At 36.2% G+C, this 20,129-nt stretch overlaps 2 protein-coding genes and 1 long non-coding RNA gene across 18 annotated transcripts in view; 2 read left to right on the top strand and 1 right to left on the bottom strand.

Moving 5' to 3' along the window:
* The window catches only part of LOC147843556 (uncharacterized), a 536,892-nt gene that overhangs the window by 60,272 nt on the left and 456,491 nt on the right, over positions 1 to 20,129 (top strand). The gene's annotated exons all lie outside the window — the stretch shown is intronic.
* mast2 (microtubule associated serine/threonine kinase 2) overlaps positions 1 to 20,129 on the top strand; it is a 200,990-nt gene that overhangs the window by 140,674 nt on the left and 40,187 nt on the right. For 13 of the 16 annotated variants that reach the window (XM_087257530.1, XM_087257529.1, XM_087257528.1 and 10 more), the window contains one exon: positions 18,011 to 18,102. In XM_087257530.1, coding sequence (XP_087113656.1) covers positions 18,011 to 18,102 — 92 coding nt within the window. Of the gene's footprint in view, positions 1 to 6,302; positions 6,536 to 18,010; positions 18,103 to 20,129 lie in introns of those variants that run through there. The other 3 variants (XM_087257537.1, XM_087257536.1, XM_087257534.1) reach the window with 1 other exon arrangement.
* LOC147843560 (uncharacterized) lies at positions 3,905 to 8,821 on the bottom strand. Its single transcript, XR_015493880.1, has 3 exons — positions 8,758 to 8,821; positions 5,272 to 7,145; positions 3,905 to 4,648 (listed from the first exon to the last, which is right to left on the bottom strand). It is a non-coding gene; the product is annotated as an uncharacterized LOC147843560 (long non-coding RNA).

Raw genomic sequence — 20,129 nt, 5'->3', positions numbered from 1 at the left:
TATTGTATAGTGTGCCATTTGAGACGCAGCTAGCATGCTTAGAAATGGTGACCACCAGAAAGTACCACCAAGGTAGTACCCAGTCAATATTCGGGTGAGAGTTCGCTCTGGTGGGTGGATGAATGGTCATCAGCCACATTCATCACAATTGTATAAATTGTGCTGCTGCCTTGGTGAGCTCTCTAACAGCTTTTTTTGCTTTTGTTGTTGACTTTTTTCTTCTAAATGTGTAGTCTACGCCAAAATTATTTCTTCAATCCACTTTCCTGTGCCAATAATAATGTTGAAAACAGTTGTGCTTAACATGTTTCTTTCTGTCTCTCTCTCTCTCTCTCTCTCTCTCTCTCTCTCTCTCTCTCTCTCTCTCTCTCTATATATATATATATATATATATATATGTATATGTATATATATTTTGTTTTTGTTTTTTTACATCAAACATGTCAGATTTACGTTTAAAAAAGCCTTTTCTTTTGATCCTTACTGAATAAAAGAATTTGATCATTTGTATCTCAAAACTTTTGAACGGTGGTGTATTTTGCCCCTTTGGTTTATCACCCAGCTTTATTCTGCAGATAATTTTAAACAAATAAAATAAAACCAGCTTTGAAATGGTTTGCCAAAGCCTTGCTCATTAACTGAAGTGTGTGTACCTGTGTGTGTTGAATGCCTGTGGAGAAGAATGAGAGCGATTCGGCACTAATGAGCGGCAATGGAATGTCAGAACACAGTGTACTGTCCCATTTGAGTGTGTGTGTGTGTGTGTGTGTGTGTGTGTGTGTGTGTGTGTGTGTGTGTGTGTGTGTGTGTGTGTGCGTGTGTGTGTGTGTGTGTGTGTGTGTTCAATCACCTTGATCTCTTGCTGATCTCTTGTTTGATGGCACAAATTGCTGAGCACAGTTTGCTCTCTGGTTGTCTTCAGCTTGTGGGTTAAGAATATCTGTGTTCACAATGTAGGAACACAATGTGTGCATGTTTTATGCATTGTAAGGGCTAATTTTAGGATTTTTAGAGGTCACAGTGTTCTTCAGGATCACTGTGGAGTCTTTGACCTTTCATTAACATTCAGTAGAGCTTAACGAATTCACTGCAGTCTGCTTTTTTCTTCATTGCCTTCTTTTGCCTTATCCATTCTCTATTGATCGTGATCACAATAATAAAAAACAGGGTGAAGCATCATTTGCTGTGTGTATTGATTTGATGCAGCAAGCATCATTTCCTTTTTCTAAATGATGTTATCGTCGGAGTGGAAAGGCTGTTTTCTTTTTCTTTTTTTTGTGGTTCCCAATGGGTTTAGACCAAGAGAGAAGCTGCAGGAAATCAACTCCTAAAGCCTTTAGAGCTGAACTCAACAGGGCATCAGAAAGAGAGGCAGCAAACTTTTCAAAAAGACTGCTTATTTCTTTTCTCCAACACTGGGTCTACACTTACTCTCAGTATCCTGTAGTTCCTGTTTTTCCTGTAAATATAAAAGCTGCTGTCTTTTGTTACTGTATGTGTAGACTTCTAGTTTCTCTCTTGTGAGCTGTACCAAGCATAAGGAAATTAATTTAAAGCCTAGTTCACACTACATGACTTTAACGCTTTGTAAATAATCCACAAGAAGGGGGTTCACACACTACATGATCTAATAACAACTTATTTCCCAACAGCACATTCAAGCTACCAAACCACAGCCAATAAAATGTTGTGGGAGGAGCCATTAGAAAAAGCTGAACACTTATATGCTGATGACATAACAGACAGTATTTCAAACTTCACTGAAAGCTTTTAAGTAAGCATTTAAAAACATTGTCAATCTGCTGATCAATTGCTTATCTGCTAGGTTTATGTGGATAGATGTGGCTTTAACACTAGAACTACAGAGGCAGTCAGAGTTTTTTCTTGAAATAAAACTTGCATATGCATATTACCCAGACTTATATCTGTATATATCTGACCCAAAAAATATCAAAAATAAATTTCTTCCAGTGCTATTTATTTATTTTGATCATAAAACAGAAAACAATTGAGTTTTTCTACCAATAATTATAGCTATCAAAACGACTGCATGCATGTCTGCTACTTTTCGCCTTGATTGTATGCATGCCTGTTTTCGCCTAGCAACATCCTGCTAACATAAACATAACTTGTGTTTATAATGTGTCTTTCAAAACAGCATATTCTGTGCCTCTAAATAGCTCCCGTCTATGAAAGTGGAAATGAAAGGTCCAGACCTTTGCGGGTATTCTAGTAGCTTAACTATTTATAGGCTGTGATACCAGCTGAGCACTGAGCACCCCCAGATTTTTCCCCGATCACGGCCTGTTCTTTCGGCGAGCTTGTTAACTTTCAAATTGGGCTTAAAATCCTGTAGTGTGAACTGTAATGAACCCAAATCTGTTATGATTGACACAGACTCAGTTCAATAACATCTGCATTGTCATCTGCTGATTCATGTACAGTAGATTGTATGTACAGTGATTACTCCACAGAATATACTCGTACAAATAATTTTTTTAAATTGTTGCATCCCTAAGAAGGTATTAGGTGCAATTTTTGTAACCGTATGTGGCAATCTTATATTATTACAGTTTGGGATTTCACCAGTATTTTTAATTATTGTCAGTTAGCATTTTCAGTCACAAATGTAACTATTGTAGGCACAGGCTGTCTGCCAGTTAAACCACTTTTTTTTTTTTTTGACAAAATAGGTGGTTCCAGTGTCTAAAGCTCAATCAGTTGGTGTTAATATTGAGTTGTTTTAGCAGAGGTCAGTGCATTATACTTAGCTATTCATTAAATGTTTTATATTCATTAACCTATGCATTTGAATTTTTCATTGAATGTATTTATTTGTTGAAAAAAAGCATGTTTCCTAAAAGAACATTCCCTTATGTATAGTGTCTGCGTTGTAACCTGCTGTTGTGATTGTTTGTTGTAAATGAATGCATGTGGTATTGGGTTGAGGTGTTTTCTCTCTCTTGCTGTTTGTTCTCTGATGTGTATCTGAAGCGATTGAGCCCATGGTGCCGTTAGCTCAAGGTGACACAGTTCTTCTATGCCTGCCTGTCTCTACCCCATTGAAAAACTGCTTACACAAAACACACATTTGATTTCAAATAGAGTGGTGCACAATATATATATATATATATTTATATCTTCATTGAGTGTTTTGTGTGTGTGCTGAAACACAAACAGTTTAGGTCTATCATACAAAAAAGCAGATGACTCTAAAACCCCCTGTTAGTGGCAAGCCTGTGTTAAGCCCCGGTCAGATCAAAACGACATCAAATTAAATGACAAATGGGCGTCGTGACACTAGATTCAATCGTTTCTTCTCGTATAATGTGGCATAGTTCACAACAACCGATGTCATGTCTGCGACGCCTTCAACACCATCACAGAAACATGATTTCTCAGTTACTGTATATTAGCGGGTGCTGCCACTAATCCGTGGATCATCAAATGGTTAAAAAAGGTTATCAATTAATAGGCTGCATATTTACTTATGGGTGGATAAGATCAATCATTGGTTATGCAAACGTTAACTACTCCAAAAAATATATATACAAATAATTTTTTTGTTTGTCCCCATCCACTATTGGAGTAGATAATTTGTTTCACTCTGTGAACAAAATAAGGACTTAGTTAATGCATCATTGTGATTGTTAACTATAAAGATCCTGTGATCTGACCAGGGCTTTAATAAGTGATTCAGGAACAGTTCATTTAAATCGTTTGTTTAAAACACCTCATGAGAAACAAAGCAAGTGTCTTTAGATAAGTTTATTAATTAATTTATTTATTTTATCAGCTAATTCAAGAACTAAACATTGCTACACAGAGAACCAGAAACAGGTAAACTGGACAAACAAAAAAAAGTTTCATCAAGTGTAAAACTCATTCAACATTATATTTTGTTATCAATTCTTGTTTACTAATTCCTGTTATTACTTTATTACCTCTATAGGCCAATTACATTTGCGAAAGTGTATATCCGCTTGTATTTGTGAAAACGGTATACTTGAGAAAAACATTGAGAAAAATAGCACCCATCATACATTTGTTGAAACAACAAAAGAAAGATATATACAGTTTTATGCAAAGTTTGTCCACCCCTGATCATTTTCATAATGCAAGCCATAGCCTGCTGACCTTTCAAATCAGCAATTTCGATTGGATATATTTTATATCCTAGGAGAAAAGCGACAATTTAGTTCTGTCATAACATTTATTTAATCAACAGATGCAATGCAATTTAAGTCATAACAAAAACAGACAGGTGGAAGAAATTTTGGGCACCCCAACAGAATAATGACATTATTCTTTTGTGCAGCCACCTTTTGCTGTAATAACAGCCTGTAGACACTTCTTATAGTAAAGAATAAGTCTCTGAGTTCTTGCTGAAGGCATTTTGGACCATTTTTCCTTGCCAAATTTCTTCAGTTCAGTCAAGTATGATTGGTGCCAAGCATTTTTCTTGGTCTAGCACTTCTTCCTTTACAAGAACTGCTCCTGTGGCCTACCATTTTCTATATTCCTGACTGTGGAGATAGAGACTTTAAACCTTTGTGATAGATTTTTGCATCCTTCTCCTAGTTCATGTTGGTGAATGATCCTAGTTTTTAGGACATTAGAAAGTTCTTTTGAGGTTGCCATGTTGCTACTTTCATGTTGCCCACAGCCATATCACCCTGCAGCCCAAGACCGGTTACTCACTGAAGCTAAGCAGGGCTGAGCCTGGTTAGTACCTGGATGGGAGACCACTAGGGAACACTAGGTTGCTGTTGGAAGTGGTGTTAGTGAGGCCAGCAGGGGGCGTTCAACCTGTGGTCTGTGTGAGTCCTAATGCCCCAGTAAAAGTGAAGGGGACACTATACTGTCATTGGGCGCCGTCTTTCGGATGAGACGTTAAACCGAGGTCCTGACTCTCTGCGGTCATTAAAAATCCCATGGCACTTCTCGTGAAAGAGCAGGGGTGTAACCCCGGTGTCCTGGCCAAAGTCCCTCTATCGGCCCTTACGATCATGGCCTCCCAATCATCCCCTCTCCACCGAATTGGCTCTATCACTGTCCCTCCACTCCACCAATAGCTGGTGTGTGGTGAGCGCACTGGCACCGTTGTCCTGTGGCTGCCGTCGCATCATCCAAGTGGATGCTGCACACTGGTGGTGGTGTGGAGAGACCCCCCCTCATGATTGTGAAGCGCTTTGGGTGTATTGCCATACACAATAAATGCGCTATATAAATACACACATTACATTACATTACATTACATTACATTATTACTTTCAGGTTCATAATATGGAGAAGCACAACTAACAATCAGATACCTTTTCATAATTGGTTGGACCTGTGTTAGGGTTCTTAAGGTTCACTGAGTCACTCAAATAAATGTTTGTGTTGTAATCAATCAGCATTAAGTGACTACAAGTTTTAAAATCCAAACAAAAAAGAGGGTGCCCAAACTTTCGCATTGCCTATTTTTCAGTTTCGGTTTAATTTCACACATCTCAATACTGCTACACTATGTATTTTTGTTTGGAAAACATGTCATTATTCTAGCTTTCAGCTAGAAAGGTAAGCATTTTTTGCATTAGACTGTATATGTTTTATTTTATTTATTTTTTATTTTTTGAAGATTGTTGGCAATCATTATTCATTGACATCTATTGTAAAATTTATCACAGTGTAAATCAGAGGCTATTGGTTTCCAGGATTCTTCAAAATCAGACAAAAGAAACTCAAACATGTTTGGAACAAGTGGAGGGCGAGTAAATCATGACAGTTTTAATATTGGGCTGATCTGTCCATTTGATTTCAACCAGGATTTATTCATCTTTGCATTTTTCTTTCTTACATCTTTCTCTCCTTCCATCTCTCCTCTCCCTCTTCCCCTCTCTCTAAAGATGAACCAGTTTTGACCACACAGGAAATCTCTCACATGCTTGCACTATTTGACCACATAATCCTGCATGTGTGCTTGTGCGTGCGTGCGTGCGTGTGTGTGTAGATTAATCCGCTGTCATTCTGTCACTTTCGCCAGGGACGCTTTATTGAAAACCGCTGTCAGATTGAGCCATTTCTGGTTGGCAGGTCATCTAGTATTAAAACATATCTCTGTTTCTCAGAAAATGTTTAGTTTTATTTGCAGACTTCCTGTCAGTTGCAGTTGAGCTGCTAATCTGGAGGTTAAATGTGGAGTTGTACATGCACTATGTATTTGACTTAGAAAGAGAGAGAAAGCAATGAGGGAGGGTGTAGAGAGACCAGAGAGAGAGAGGGAAAAAAAGCACATGACAGCACCTCACGATAGCTCTAGTAGTGTCACAGGTTGCCGGCAGCAGCAGCAGCTGTTGGATCATCATCTAGAGCTTGCTATCAGAGGGAAACGCGCTCATTTAGCCAGCTGTTCCTCCTTCTCTGCCGCTTTATCGCGATTGATCTCTGGATGACAGCCATGTTAGTGCATCGATATCATGTCTGACTCCTTCTGGACCGTTCTCTCCAATTTCTCCCTGCCGGAGAGAAGCATGCTCCGCCGATCCAAGAGGTACAGCTCTCCATTTTCATCCATTCTTTTTTTTTGTGTACGGTTTTCTCTTTAGTCATATGAGCTGTAATTGACGGCGTGCTGCTGGCTGTCTTGAGGTTTCGCTTATGTTTGTGTGCTTTGTGAATTTTCTCGGTGTTTGTTTCAGTCGCTCCACATGAACATCATACTGTGTTGCTGCCTCTCTGCCAGTGCGTGCAAAAGTAATGACCCCCCTTTAGCCAGGGGCACGAATTATGACGTGGTCAGAGATGCATGCAGACACACAGGTGAGCAAGGTTAGTCGTTCGTAACATGATGGTTCAGAGCTCTGACCTTCTATGTGAACTTATTCACAGACGTGCGGTTTGGTTAGATGGAAATAGTCTGTAATTGCTTTCCATCCTTCTCTGCTTGTGTTCTTCCTGTCTTCCTGTAGCCTGGAGAGACGGATGAGGGAGGGTACGGTGCTTGCATAGCAACAGAGTCGAGACTGTTGAAGAGTGATCCGCTTCTTTGGTTTCCTCATGAGAAGTAGCGTCACTCACAGAGTGATGCTAAATGTCTGAATCATTCAGTGATCTTGATGTTGGAGTAGAGCACAGTGTGAATGAATGATGTATACATGGGACTAAAGGAGAAAAGAGGTTTGCTGTTAGTTTTATAGTTTTAGCTTCAGTGTTTTACACACCCATGCTTATTTTATTCAGCAGTCATTTCTTCAGTTGATCAAAAGTGACAGATGTCCAATAAATATTAAGCATCATTGCTGTACATTACAAAGCATGTGCTAAGCATGTTAGAATGTTTCTTTGGGGGATTGTGTGACACTAAAGACTGGATTAATGAAATTTCACAGTACCATTGACATTACTCTTTCACATACGAGTGGGCGAAGTCATTGACATCTTGTTGGCTTGAGTTTTCTGTCTCATTCACTTCTATTGATTTTTATCTGAAGAAGATTCTCGTAATGCTGCTTAATGTTTCAAACTGGTATTTTCAAACACAATTGTTTATATACTGTATCAAGTAGTTTGACCATTTGCTGCATTTATTATTCCAAGTCTTTTCCCCGTAGGGAAATTCATATGAAGTTTTAAAACAATTAAAGAGAGAAGCTTACTTCCACACTGAAGAATAAGGTCAGTAGTTTTTACCGTGTTTTTCTCAAATAAATGCAGCCGTGAGACTTCTGAATCTAGACTAAACTAAACATAGTGCTGGGCGAATAGGTCCAAAATCAAAATCTTGATTAATTGAATATTTCAACTCAATTACGATTAATGAACAATTTTATGTATTTATTTTTTTACATGAGTTTTAAATAATTGAAAGAAACACACACTATCTACTCTCTCGACATCAACATTGGCATTAAAACACACATTGCCTAAAACCAACCTTCATTTCTTTTTTATAAAAGAGTGAAAATAAATATCATGCACTTTTGGAAACAAAATAAATTATTTTTGATGTTTTTATATTAAAAGTAGAAAGGAATATTATAATAATATAAAATACTATATATGTAATAAAATGTTTTAATAAACAAATGTTTTAATGTAATGTAAAGTATGCCGTCTCAAGGCATCTCTGGCGCAGCTTCGTCAATCGTCAACGTAGTGCAAAGTAACACAATAGTTACAAATAGAGGGTCACATGACTCTACATGCGGTAAGGTAAGTAACTGAAAAAACTGACCTGGAAAAATTTGATGAATTATTGGTTTTGAATGTCAATTTCGATTACTTTCCAATTAATCACCCAGCCCTATTTAAACGATACACATTATGGTTAGGTATTGTACCCATATCACTGTTTTTTCTATGAATTTATTTATTTTTTTCAGCTGTGGCAGCAGGCCTTTTACACAGATCTTTCCACTACCTATAGTGGTATTTCAATGACAAATGTTGTGAGCTAAGTTTTACAAGTCGAGATCGCATTCATGTAATACAAGCATGCGAATGTCTTTGCTTGTGCGCTGATTTCGTCTCTTCATGCATGGAACTTCTTGTACGCCCTCAAATAAACACTGCTAAAATGCATTTTAGTGCGTTTATGTAATGAGTGTCTCTAACATGTATTAGTGTGCTAGGAATATTTATGAATGTTTTCAATAGACCTACAAAATGGCATTGATGCATACTGAAGTAAAATGAAATGGCTATAAACTCTAGCAAGGTAAAGTTATTCTATGCAGAACTATAGAACTTTATCAATAAATAAAGTATACTTACGGAAACTGTTGTCATCGTAACTGAAAGTTATGTCTTGTTTGCTAGCCTCACGCATCGCATAGCCCTGTTAGTCAGTCAGCATTTAACCTTAAAGGGTTGAACAAATAATGCAATTACAGAAAAGTTTGCTTTGTTATAGTTTAACTACATTTTAATTTATTTTGGTGCAATTATAACTCGCTATAAAAAAACAGCAACAACTAAAGGTTTGGAATGAAATGTAGTGGAGCCATGGTTTTAACGAATTAGGGTGTGGCATGGAAGAATGAATGTAGCGGAAACCATGCATAACTAGATTTAATTTAAGTTCCCAATCCTCTGATTCAGTTCCAATCATAATGTCAACAGGCTTGTTTCAGTTGTTACTATAGCATTGTTTGGCATCTCTTGGCATTTATTTATTTTCTTCGTCTAGCCATCCTGACCTCTATCACGATGTTGACCCCCTGGTACATATTGATGTGATAGATCTGCTTTATGAATGTAATGTATTTGTGTAAATGAGAATATATGGTGCACCCTGTGATCACACCACCTTTAGCACATGCTATTAGGGATTGAACTCACCCGACATTCACACACTTGTCAATTATGGTGGCAACATTATAAGCATGTGTGTTATAATAAGTCACAACATCTTCTGATAAGGTTATGAGTTTAATTGTGATCACTGGTGAGAATTTTGTTGATTATAGGCACACTTACTGAATACTGTACTCTTGTGAATCTCATCATAAATAGTAAAGTGCGGATACAATACAAACAAGAAGGTCATTTTGACAAGTACTTCATTTAATATTGTGCATTAGTTAAGTTAAAGTTGCCATGATACCAAAATTTTAGAACTTGTTATTGATACTATAGACATTTTACAATTTTAAATACTAAATTACTAAATACTTACTTAGATTTCGTTATTGTAAAGCCACTTTTCCACTACACAAGACATTGGCACACGACTGTCAGAATACGCCGCCTTGTGGCAGTCGCACAGAATTTTCAGTTTTGTTGTGCACCGTGGGAGAGAAGCTACTATTCACTATTTCTCACAGTGTCTGAAATAAAGGAGTGCAAAAAGAGTCTTTATTCTCCGTGCATTCGCCATGGTTGAATGAATAAATGAAAACTACAAACTCATAAACTGCGAAAAATTTTGGAGGGAATGTGGAGAATAATTTAAAAAAAAAAGTTTCTTATTACTCCTTTATGAATAGATTTTTTTTTTTTAATATAGACTTTTTTCAGATTCCAAAAGTAACGGAAAAACTACTATTTTTCATCTCACGCACACAGAACTGCTTGGACAACACTGGAATACATCACATACGGTCGGCCGGTCTCAGGAGTTAAAATATTTTACCAAAGTAAGTAAGGCTTAAGGCTTAAGTAATATAAATTCATATAAAACCTGAAATACTGCTACAAATTAGTATGCATTTAAAACATCAAACTATAATATACATTTTATGCAATGCAATAAAATGTTTTTGTTTTTAACTTTCTAAATTTTTTTTCTAGAATATTTTTCTGTGATACATACACACACACACACACACACACACATATATTTATATATATATATATATATATATATATATATATATATATAATTTATTTGTGCTTTCATCAAAATGTCCATTTGATGTCTTTTGTTCTTTACAGACAGTGTGTGGGCGTAATGACATGGATATGATATGGGTATTACTAGGAGTAGGTGACTTGTGAGGACATTGCCCATGTCCCCATTTTTCAAAAGACTTCCAAATCATACTGAATGAGATTTTTTCAGAAAGTAGAAATACACCCAGTTTCCTGTGATGATTGGGTTTAGGAATAGGGTTGGGTACAGTTTGACCAGGATAAAAACAATGGAAACCTATGGAATGTCTTCACAAATACCAAAAAATGTGTGTGTTTGCATGCGTTTTTGTGTGTAAAGCTGCTGTAAGTCACCAGTCTCCTCTTCCTCAGTCTCTGGGGTGGTGCTGAAGTACCTGCAGTGGAACACCTCACTTGTCAGCTTTCATCATCTCACATGACTCCACTATAGAATTTCCCAGAGGTATCATGTCTTAATGCGGTCTGTGTAACACGTCGCAAAGAGTATAGAAGCGTATAGAAACATAGTCCAGCAGAATGAGCACAGAATCTCTCAATACATATTTTGAGCCCATGTCCTGCTGTCACAGGCTCTGCAGGGTTTTAATAACTAAAGCCCATTTATCTCTCTTTATCATTCTGCCTCTCTTCAGCATTTTCATTATAGTCACGCCACATGACATTTTAGCATATAAAAAGTCTTTGAATTTCTCATGAAACATTCAGCAGAACCAATTTCAGATCATTCAGACTGTTAAATTGTCCGCTTCCTTGATGATATAGAATGCATGATTGATTTTTTTAGTTTTCCTTTTCATCTTTTTCTGCACTCGCTATAGCACCTTACACTGTGGAAAGCCTTCCTATGCACATCCGAGCAGTCTTAATTATTGATCTATTGTATTTCAAACTGTAGTTAATGGTTGTATGCAATTTAATTACCCGCAGAGGAAAAGCTATAGGCATTTTAATAACTTGTGGCAGCTTTGGGAGACCATATTCCTGTCTTTCTCCAAGAAAATTGGCTTCATTTGAAATGAAAATGACTGTGCACAATATTGATAATACCTTGATTACAGGAAGGAAGCTTGAGGGGGAAACAATCAGTGCTGTAATTGGCTTTTTGGCCAACATCGATCCCATCAGACAGCCTTGCATCTCTGGAAGCAATATTTCTGTTGTTTCAGTTATATTATGCATGCCAAACCCTTAAATTGGGGTCAAGCTTGCTATAAAAGAGGCAATGCTTTCGTTTTTTCTGTTATTTCTCCCCCCGCCCTCTTTCAACCTGTCTGCGATGTTGAGTTGGGTGGAGCGCTAGGCTAGCAGGTGCTTGCTCATAATTGCAGTGTTCAGTATTAATTGGCTCCTTGCATCTGCTTATGGCAATTACAGCATTCAGCTCATGGCATTTGGCAGCATGAGTTGTAGACCGAAAAACCAGACTGTTTTCTCAGTCTGTGAGGTGGATAATCAGTTGATATGCTAAACAGAGGAAATTATATTTCCAGAACAGTTTACCTACAGTTATTTAAAGCTTTTCCGATTGTGTTATAAATGTATTACTTACCATCTGTTATCAGTCTGAGCACATGAATAGATTTTGTTGTGGAAATAGTGAAGACGCAAATGGCTTTAAACACCTGTGATATGAGAAGGAATTTTAGCCATAGTCATCAATAGTAACTGCTGCAATGCAACAATAAGGAATAAGCAATAAGGTATAAAGTCTTCTGTGTAAAAAATGCACATTTGTGTGTCATATTATTCCATCAAGACATTTTGTTATTTACTAGGGGTGTAACTGATCATGGTTGATCCTTGATTCGTACAGATCACAACCCATGGTTCGGAACACATGTGATCTGCGGATTAGGCTAATACATTTTTTTTTTTACTTGTAGATTAATCCAAAATGTGTAACGATCGCAGTGAGATCACCTCTCGCGTCATTCAAATCTCATATATGAAAGCATTTAGGCTTTCCTGTAAAATATAATAATGACGGAAGAAGTTGTGGTAGGTTATTTAGGATATAGTGGGCTTACTGTAGGTTATTAAAGGTGTTTTCTTTCACTACTTGTTTAGCCTGCTTTAATGCATTCAGTGTAAGGTGCACAATTAATCATTAAAAGATCGGGATCTCAACACCCACACAACATTAATTATAAAGGATGGTGATTTGTATATGTTTATTAATCCTTTGACTCGCTGCCTTCAAATCTGTGTTCGAAAAATGCAAAAATAAAGAAAGAGATTGAGTCTTTAGTCTTTTGAATTAATTATGAAGTTACAAACAGTCAAATAATACAGAAGTACTGGCATAACAGTTTATAGTTTAGATAAAACCACTGATGTTTATGATAAAGATTAAAATCACTATCATATGCATTTAACTTGATGCTCAAAAATGAAAGTTGTAGGCATCAATTACATTATTTAAGCAATAGGTGGTGACAACCAGCCATCAAATATTTGCCACTGAATAATTCTTAAAAAACGAAACATCTAGCAATGAAACATTAAGTTTTATGAATAAATAATCATTTATTTAAAATGCCACCAAAATAGACAAAAATAGCAAGAAATGGCTTATGCACAATGAAATAAATATATTTATCTGTTATGAGAATGAAGTGAATAAAAAGTGTAGAATCTGGTAAAATCTGTAGCATTTCTTTCAGATTAGCACCTGTTGCATCAGATCTGGTTTTAAATGTTTTTTTTTTCTTCTTTTTTTGCAAGTTGTTTTTGCTGGAAACCTGTCTAGACATGGTGTTAAGAAAATCAATCACATGCACTTCTGTTGAAATTGTAAATGCAACGATTGGCCAATCACCACTGAAAATGCTAGTTTGTTGATGGCATACACACTCATTGATTTCTGTGCTCTTGCAGTTTCATCATAAACAAGCTAATGCAGTATATGTCTAAAGTTTTTTTTTTGTTACTAGAAAAAACATGCTGTTTCCCTGACATTAAAGTTTTTTTTTTGTTACTAGAAAAAACATGCTGTTTCCCTGACTATAAATTGTCATAAATAATAAATTTGATTAGCAAGAATAATAATAAGATTTTATTAGTGTATCATGAACATTTTTTTTGTAAGTTTGCTATATTTTAAATGATTATGAATGATTTTAAAAAATAAAAAAGTACAAAATTATTAATAAGGTGAGTTAATAATAAATTTATAGTAAAATGAGATATCAGCAATGCAAAACAAAAGTTGCTTTGTTATGATTGTAAACTTTATAAATTGCAACACATTCTAGTTTCATGGCTCCTACTGGTTTTTCAAAGTCTTTACTTTGGTTGTAATCGCGTGTCTTTGCAGTCAGTACAGAAAAATGAGCCGTTGTCGCAGGAAACCTGTCTGGACAGTGTTATCTGCTGCTTGGTGTACAGAGCAAAGTAAAGGCAGTTCAGCTTACATTATCCTGACTCGTGTAGAGGAGTGTAATTTTCTTCTGTTTTCCACCGAGACTGCTTTATTTCTCATGAATAAAGATCCTCCATTATAGAGTCTCATCTGGCTTTTCTATAATCAAGCTCAGATGGATAAAGCTCTCATAGTCTCCCACAAGCACAAACACCTAACTATAGCATCTCTTATCCTCAGGATTTGTACCCAAGGCTATGGAGTACACGTTTAAAAAAAAGTATGTTCTCAAATATGGGCATTTTAATGGAGTATTTTGTGCTGGCGGCGTACAATCTAATCCAGGATAAAGGAGCATGAGAGTGGATTATCTTTTGGTTAGTTCAGGTGGCCCACTTTTAGAGAACTGCCATGCCTTTTAGAACTGATATAATCTTGATGAAAATCTAAAACAATCACTCTTTATTTTGTAGTCAAAAACACACAATATAGTTGTAAATATACGCCATATTCTTCATAGTTTATTATATCTAAAATCTACTAAATCTAATGTCATTCTAAACAGCCATCAACAAATCCAGTCACACTTAAATTAGTTCAATAAAGCTCAATCAGCTCAAACAAATGCTAACGAACCCAAGCGAAATTGAAAACAAGCAAGTTTGCTCACAAATAAAATTGACATTTTTTGGGTGTTTAGAAGTCAAAGGGAAGCAATTCTCTCTGCAATTACTATAATTAAGGGATAACTTTCGTATTACGGGTTTAAACCCTACACAGCTGCTCAAGCTATTAGCATGTAAATTGTACTGGGGCTTTTTTTCTGCCACGTTTTCCCTCTCTCTGTTTCCTGATGATGGAATGATGTTTTAATGAGTGTGCGCAGCTCTTTCCAGCAGAATACCTCCTGGAGTTTCACATCCAAGCCCAATTTATGCCAAAATGCACTTTCATTTTGTTAATTTTTGCTAATTCATGTCAATATCCACCCACATGCTCACCTATAAACAATATGTAATTTTCTAGATAAAAGCTTCTTGTAAATTGTCAGGTTGTGTTTAAGCATGTTCTTATGTTCCCTGTGTTATGTACTGATGGTTTTTGTGTAGAATAGGATATTCTGTAGTAGTCATGCTTAAGTAAAATTACCAGCTCTTTACTGAAAGTGTCTCTGGTGAGAATTAAAATGGCCTTCCATCAGGACCTAAATTAGAAAACAAGAAAGGACCATTTTTATTTTCACCAACTATAACACGAAATCTGCATGAAATGTATTTATTTATTTAAAAATAAATAAATACAAACCTAATTTCAAGCTTGGTGAGATGTTAGTATCCATTCATTTCAATTTTAAAGCTGGTCAATTTAGTATTTTTGTCTCTCTGGTTTAAAATTTGTACCATCTTCCAGACTGAAATTCATCTGCGTCAACTCTCACATTATATTGTATGGAATCTTTATTAACACTGTCCATTATCATTATTCAAATACATATTGCAACATTACAAATTGTAAAGTTGGATGACTACATTACCCCTATACTAAAAAATCTTTTAGATGGGAAGCTTGTGGCTAGGATCCACAAGAAAAGAAACCAAAAAGCCACTCTGGTGACATCCTTACATTCCTTTTTTATTTACAATCTCCTCACTGTTCACTCATTTTTGCATGTGTTGTTATTCTGACCTGGACAAGCGCGAGTGTGTGGTTTCCTTCACCATTTTCTATGCGCTTTGTGCTAGGTGACCGTTTTCTTAGAGAATGACAAACGGACAAACCATTGCTGCAGCTCTGATGTAAGTTTATGGAGAAAAGTAAAAAGCACTGCAATGTTTGGTTGCGCTCTGTTTGTCTGAGGTATTTAGTCTATCGTTATTACTGAATTGTGTATATTCCATGCAAAATGTGAAGCAGATGGGCATGAATTGCGATAAGCTCACGGCATTCATAAAATTTCTGAAGTTTTTCAAGGTATACCTGGAAAATGCGCACGTCATCTGTGCGCCACTTGCGCACCTTATGCACATTGTGGAAATCGCACGCTCCCATTGGAAATGACAAACTTACACCCTAAGCTTATAGGCATTGCTTTCAAGGCGTGTGTTTACCAGCCACATTCTAATAAAACTATAGCCTTCATACCAAAAATCCATACCAAACCTTTTTTTTATCGTCATTAACAATGGTGTACGGTCAATAAATACCGATGGCAAATTTGTCACCCAGCCCTAATACATCTGTAACTTTAATGAAGAACAATTTTACTGAATTATTACATTTAACACAGTGTTTTACAATTTCCATGTTATTATACAATTTCTTTACCTGAACAGTGTTTGATTCTGCAGAAAATTATAAAGCACTGTTTATTGGACTTTTATGTTTTCTATTTTAATCATTTTACTTGCGATTTCTTTCTTTCTTTCTTTATTTTCTTTATTTATTGATTTGCCCATACAAAATCAGCCCAATCTAAATTATTAACTTCTTTTCAAATAAAGCTATTCAAAACATCTGGTGAAATTGTGTTCATATCGCAACATTTATTGCAGAAAAACAAAACATTGCAATGTTCGATTTTTTCAATATGGCACAGCCCTAGTTGAGAGAAACAGTTGTGTGTGTGTTTTGGTTATTATTTCTCATATGTTTAATAATGAATATAAAATAGAACCCAAGGAAGACACATTAGTAAAATGTAAATGCTAATGGGTTTTATATGCCTATGGATGCTTTATCTTCAAACGATTACATTAAAATACATATTTGCATGGAGACGTAACTTTTTGCACTGCCACAGGCTTTCACATCTAGTTCCCAGCGGCCGTTGTCACTCATGTCTCTTAAAGTCACCAGTTCTCATTGAAAATGTATGACTTGAGCTCGCTGCAGATCACTGTCAATGTAAGTACTCTTTTAGATAGCCCTGTTTTATTAGGTCATTGTATGCTACGAGTCTTGATCGTTAAAATCAGCATAAATCTATTGACAGCTCATTAATATTTCAGGTGGCTTAGAATGACTTTGACACAAACAGACTGCACAATAAAAGCGTTCTGCTGTTAGATATTTATTGTAGAGTAAATACATGCCTCTGTGAGGAGGAGATTTCTTTATCGCAACTATTTCTAAGCACTTTGTGTGCAGCGTGTACAAGATAAACAACACCACAGTACTTTTTTGAGGTTTCGTTCAAGCCAACATCCTTTGTAATAAAAAAATCTCTTAATCCACCACCAAAAGAAATCCTTTCTTATCAGCCACTTTAGAAGAATGGACTTTCTTTAAGCATTAATGTGCTAGCGTTAGCTCGTCAGTTATCGATTTTTCTCATACTTTCTTGCTTTTCTTCTTCCTCCCGCCCTGGTTTTTCTCTTTCTCCCCATGTCTCCTGCTGTGACTCTACTCACTTCTGAACCTCCATTACACACAGAGTGATGGCTGCCACTGTGAAAGTGGCGCAGGTCTCCTCTGTGATAGTTACTCCTTCTGTAACACTGCTTGGACCAAGAAGCATTCATGTAATTATCCAGACGTCATTTTCATGGTCTGTAAAGAAAAAAATGCAGCATTTTACTGTAAAAATGTGAAAATCTCAAAACCATGACAATGTGTGTTTGCAAACTCAAAATACTGATGTGTTGTATATTTTTCATGGCATAGATGTGGTTTTAGAAACGCTGTGATGTCTCATAGGTCACAGTTAGGCTTTCTGTTCGCTCAGCTATGTCGCTATTTTTCTCACAATAAATCAAAGAGCACTCATCCTTTACTTTTCACCACATCGCTCTCCGTCTTGCAGCTTTGAAAGCGCAGCCGGTCATCTCTCTTTTCTGCAATGAAGCGTGAGGCTGTATTGTCCTAGCGTGAGGTCTCAAGGTTCATTTGAGCTGAGTTTCTGAGCTGTAGGTGGCCGTTTTTCTCGCTGTCAGCTTGGGCTGGAGGCTTTTAGCATTTGCGTCAGATGGAAGGAGAGCAGATAATGCTGTGCACTTTCAGCCTTTTAAACTGAGTGTGTTTGTGTGACCTGAATAAGGGAGAAAACTTCCATTTAGTGGTCAATAATTTGCACAATTTGCTGTCTGTCATCTTTCTGAATGGGCATACTCTCCAATTTGGTATTTGTGTTTCATTTAGTTTGATCTAAATATCATCTTCCTAATAAGTGCTTTGGCTTTGTTATGTATTTGGTTATTAATTTGCATTAATGTAAGAGGCAAATTATCATACTGAGTTTTATGTGTGTGTGTGTTTTTTTTTTGTTTTTTGCAGCTGTCGGACGAGCAACCGAAAGAGTTTGATAGTGACATCCAGCACGTCTCCAACGCTGCCTCGACCCCATTCACCACTGCACGGGCATCCAGGTAAGAGATATATGTCAGATATGTTTACCAGAATGCATTTGAGCTCCGTTGTGCGTCCAAATATGAAGTTCATAACAAACAACAGGCAGAAACCATATAGGCAGCTATATGCTGTAGCTTGGCTGAAGTTTTATTCTCCACAGAAGAGAATTTGTTGCTTTAATATTGTGGTAAAATCATCCAAAATGACAAACAGAGTTGAGAAGCATTTACTAAGCTTGCTTTTGTAGTGTGTTCTACTCATTGGTAAAAGAGAGAGCTTTAAATGAAATGATGAAAGCTAGCAAAGAAATCCAGATGGCACAGACAGAAGGTGGTTCTAGTGTTATTTCATCTTACCTGAGCATTTCAATACGTGATTATTTTCATAACAACATAGGCCACCTGGAATGAAGAAGGTGATAACGTCATTGATATTCATGTGGAGTTGTAAAATGAGCCTCATTTATTATTATTAATTATTTATTAAAGTATTGCTTTAAGCATGTAAATGACAAAATGTGACTATTTTCTCGGTCCGATTCTGAAATACATTTGCACTTAAGGAAAACTACACAGCAAAAAAATGCTTTTGTTGTAGAGTTTTTCTGTCGTTCCTTGTCCAAATATCATGCAATTCTTAAATAAAGAAACATTTTTTATACTAAAGAAAAATATTAGCTTGTTTTCATATAAATATGTCAGAATTAATAGCCAGCATCAGGACGTGGACACACTGAAGCGCTGTTTTTGTATGGCAGTGTTTATGAATTGATTACATAAAAAAGAATGCAAGTAATCTTGACTAACTATGCATCAGTCTAAACCTACAACCCTCAAGCAGCCAGTGCGTTAGTTGTTGGGAAGCTTTTAAAGAATGTATTTGCTAAATTTGTGTAAGTTGTACAGAAAACGCTTATTAGATATAGAGTACATATCATCATAATAACAAGACACACACGCATTCATTGCTGTACATCACGTTTTATTTTGAAAGGTAAGAGTTCCATCATGAATTTATCATTCATATACAAACAGACAAAGAAAATGTTGTTTCTGTGACTGTTCTAATCGCAAATTTTGGAATTGTACCCGTGTAAAAATATGAGTATTTTCCATTTTCCTTTACGTTTTTATAATTACAGATTATAGAATTAATTACATTAAATATTTATGACAGCGATTTTTATTCCATATGATTGTCTATTCATTTTTTTATGTCACTGTGTCTTCCGGAGACCTGTTGTTTACATTGTTTACTATGTTATTTACGCACGAAAACGGCGTCTTTGTAGTAAAATGCAAGACGATGTGATAGCTTACAGTGTTACAGGTAAAAGGAAACCACAAACTCAATAAAAAGTCAAAGTTAAAGTTACTAAAATCTAAACAAAGCAGTCGAGTATTTTGACGTACTGTATATGCTATCTGTGAGTCACTTGCTTTTAGCCAGTAACTTTAATTTCTAGTTTGACTGATGGAGAATTTAGCCAATGGGTGCATGGTCTTTCGAAATACGGTTATGTTTATTCTTCTATTGGACACGTTGTCGTTTTATTCCTCTCTGTGCACGGCCACAGGTTTAGTGTTAATTATTACGCAACGCACACATCCCTGCTCTGCTGCTTAGCTTTATGCTAAAAGTTCAAGCTAATGGCAGAACGGCTTGTTTGGAAAAATATTAAGTAAAAATTAGGTTGAGTTTTATTTAAGATAAGCTAAATAATCTGCCGATGGGGTAAGCAAAGTAATGTTAATTTAAAGCAAAAACATGGTTTCTAAGGAGAAACACTTTTTTTTTTGCAATGTATGATGCATGTTTACATATATATTACATCACCCGAATGGAAGGAACTGGTGAGTGGATGAGACTAATCATTTATTTACTAAAAACCTTTGTGATGGAAAGGTTTGTGCACCGGTAGGATATGCCAATGGCAGTTATACTTGTGGTGACGTTATCATTGTGTATTTCTGTAGTTTTGAATATGGTGACTGATGCATGTGCTGCCGTTTCATAAAAAGTGCATGTTATGCACATGCACAAA

The sequence above is a fragment of the Danio rerio genome, chromosome 6, assembly GCF_052040795.2.
Source record: "Danio rerio strain M-AB ecotype USA chromosome 6, GRCz13ab, whole genome shotgun sequence".
Lineage (NCBI taxonomy): Eukaryota > Metazoa > Chordata > Actinopteri > Cypriniformes > Danionidae > Danio > Danio rerio.
This window is presented reverse-complemented; position numbering and strand designations above follow the sequence as displayed.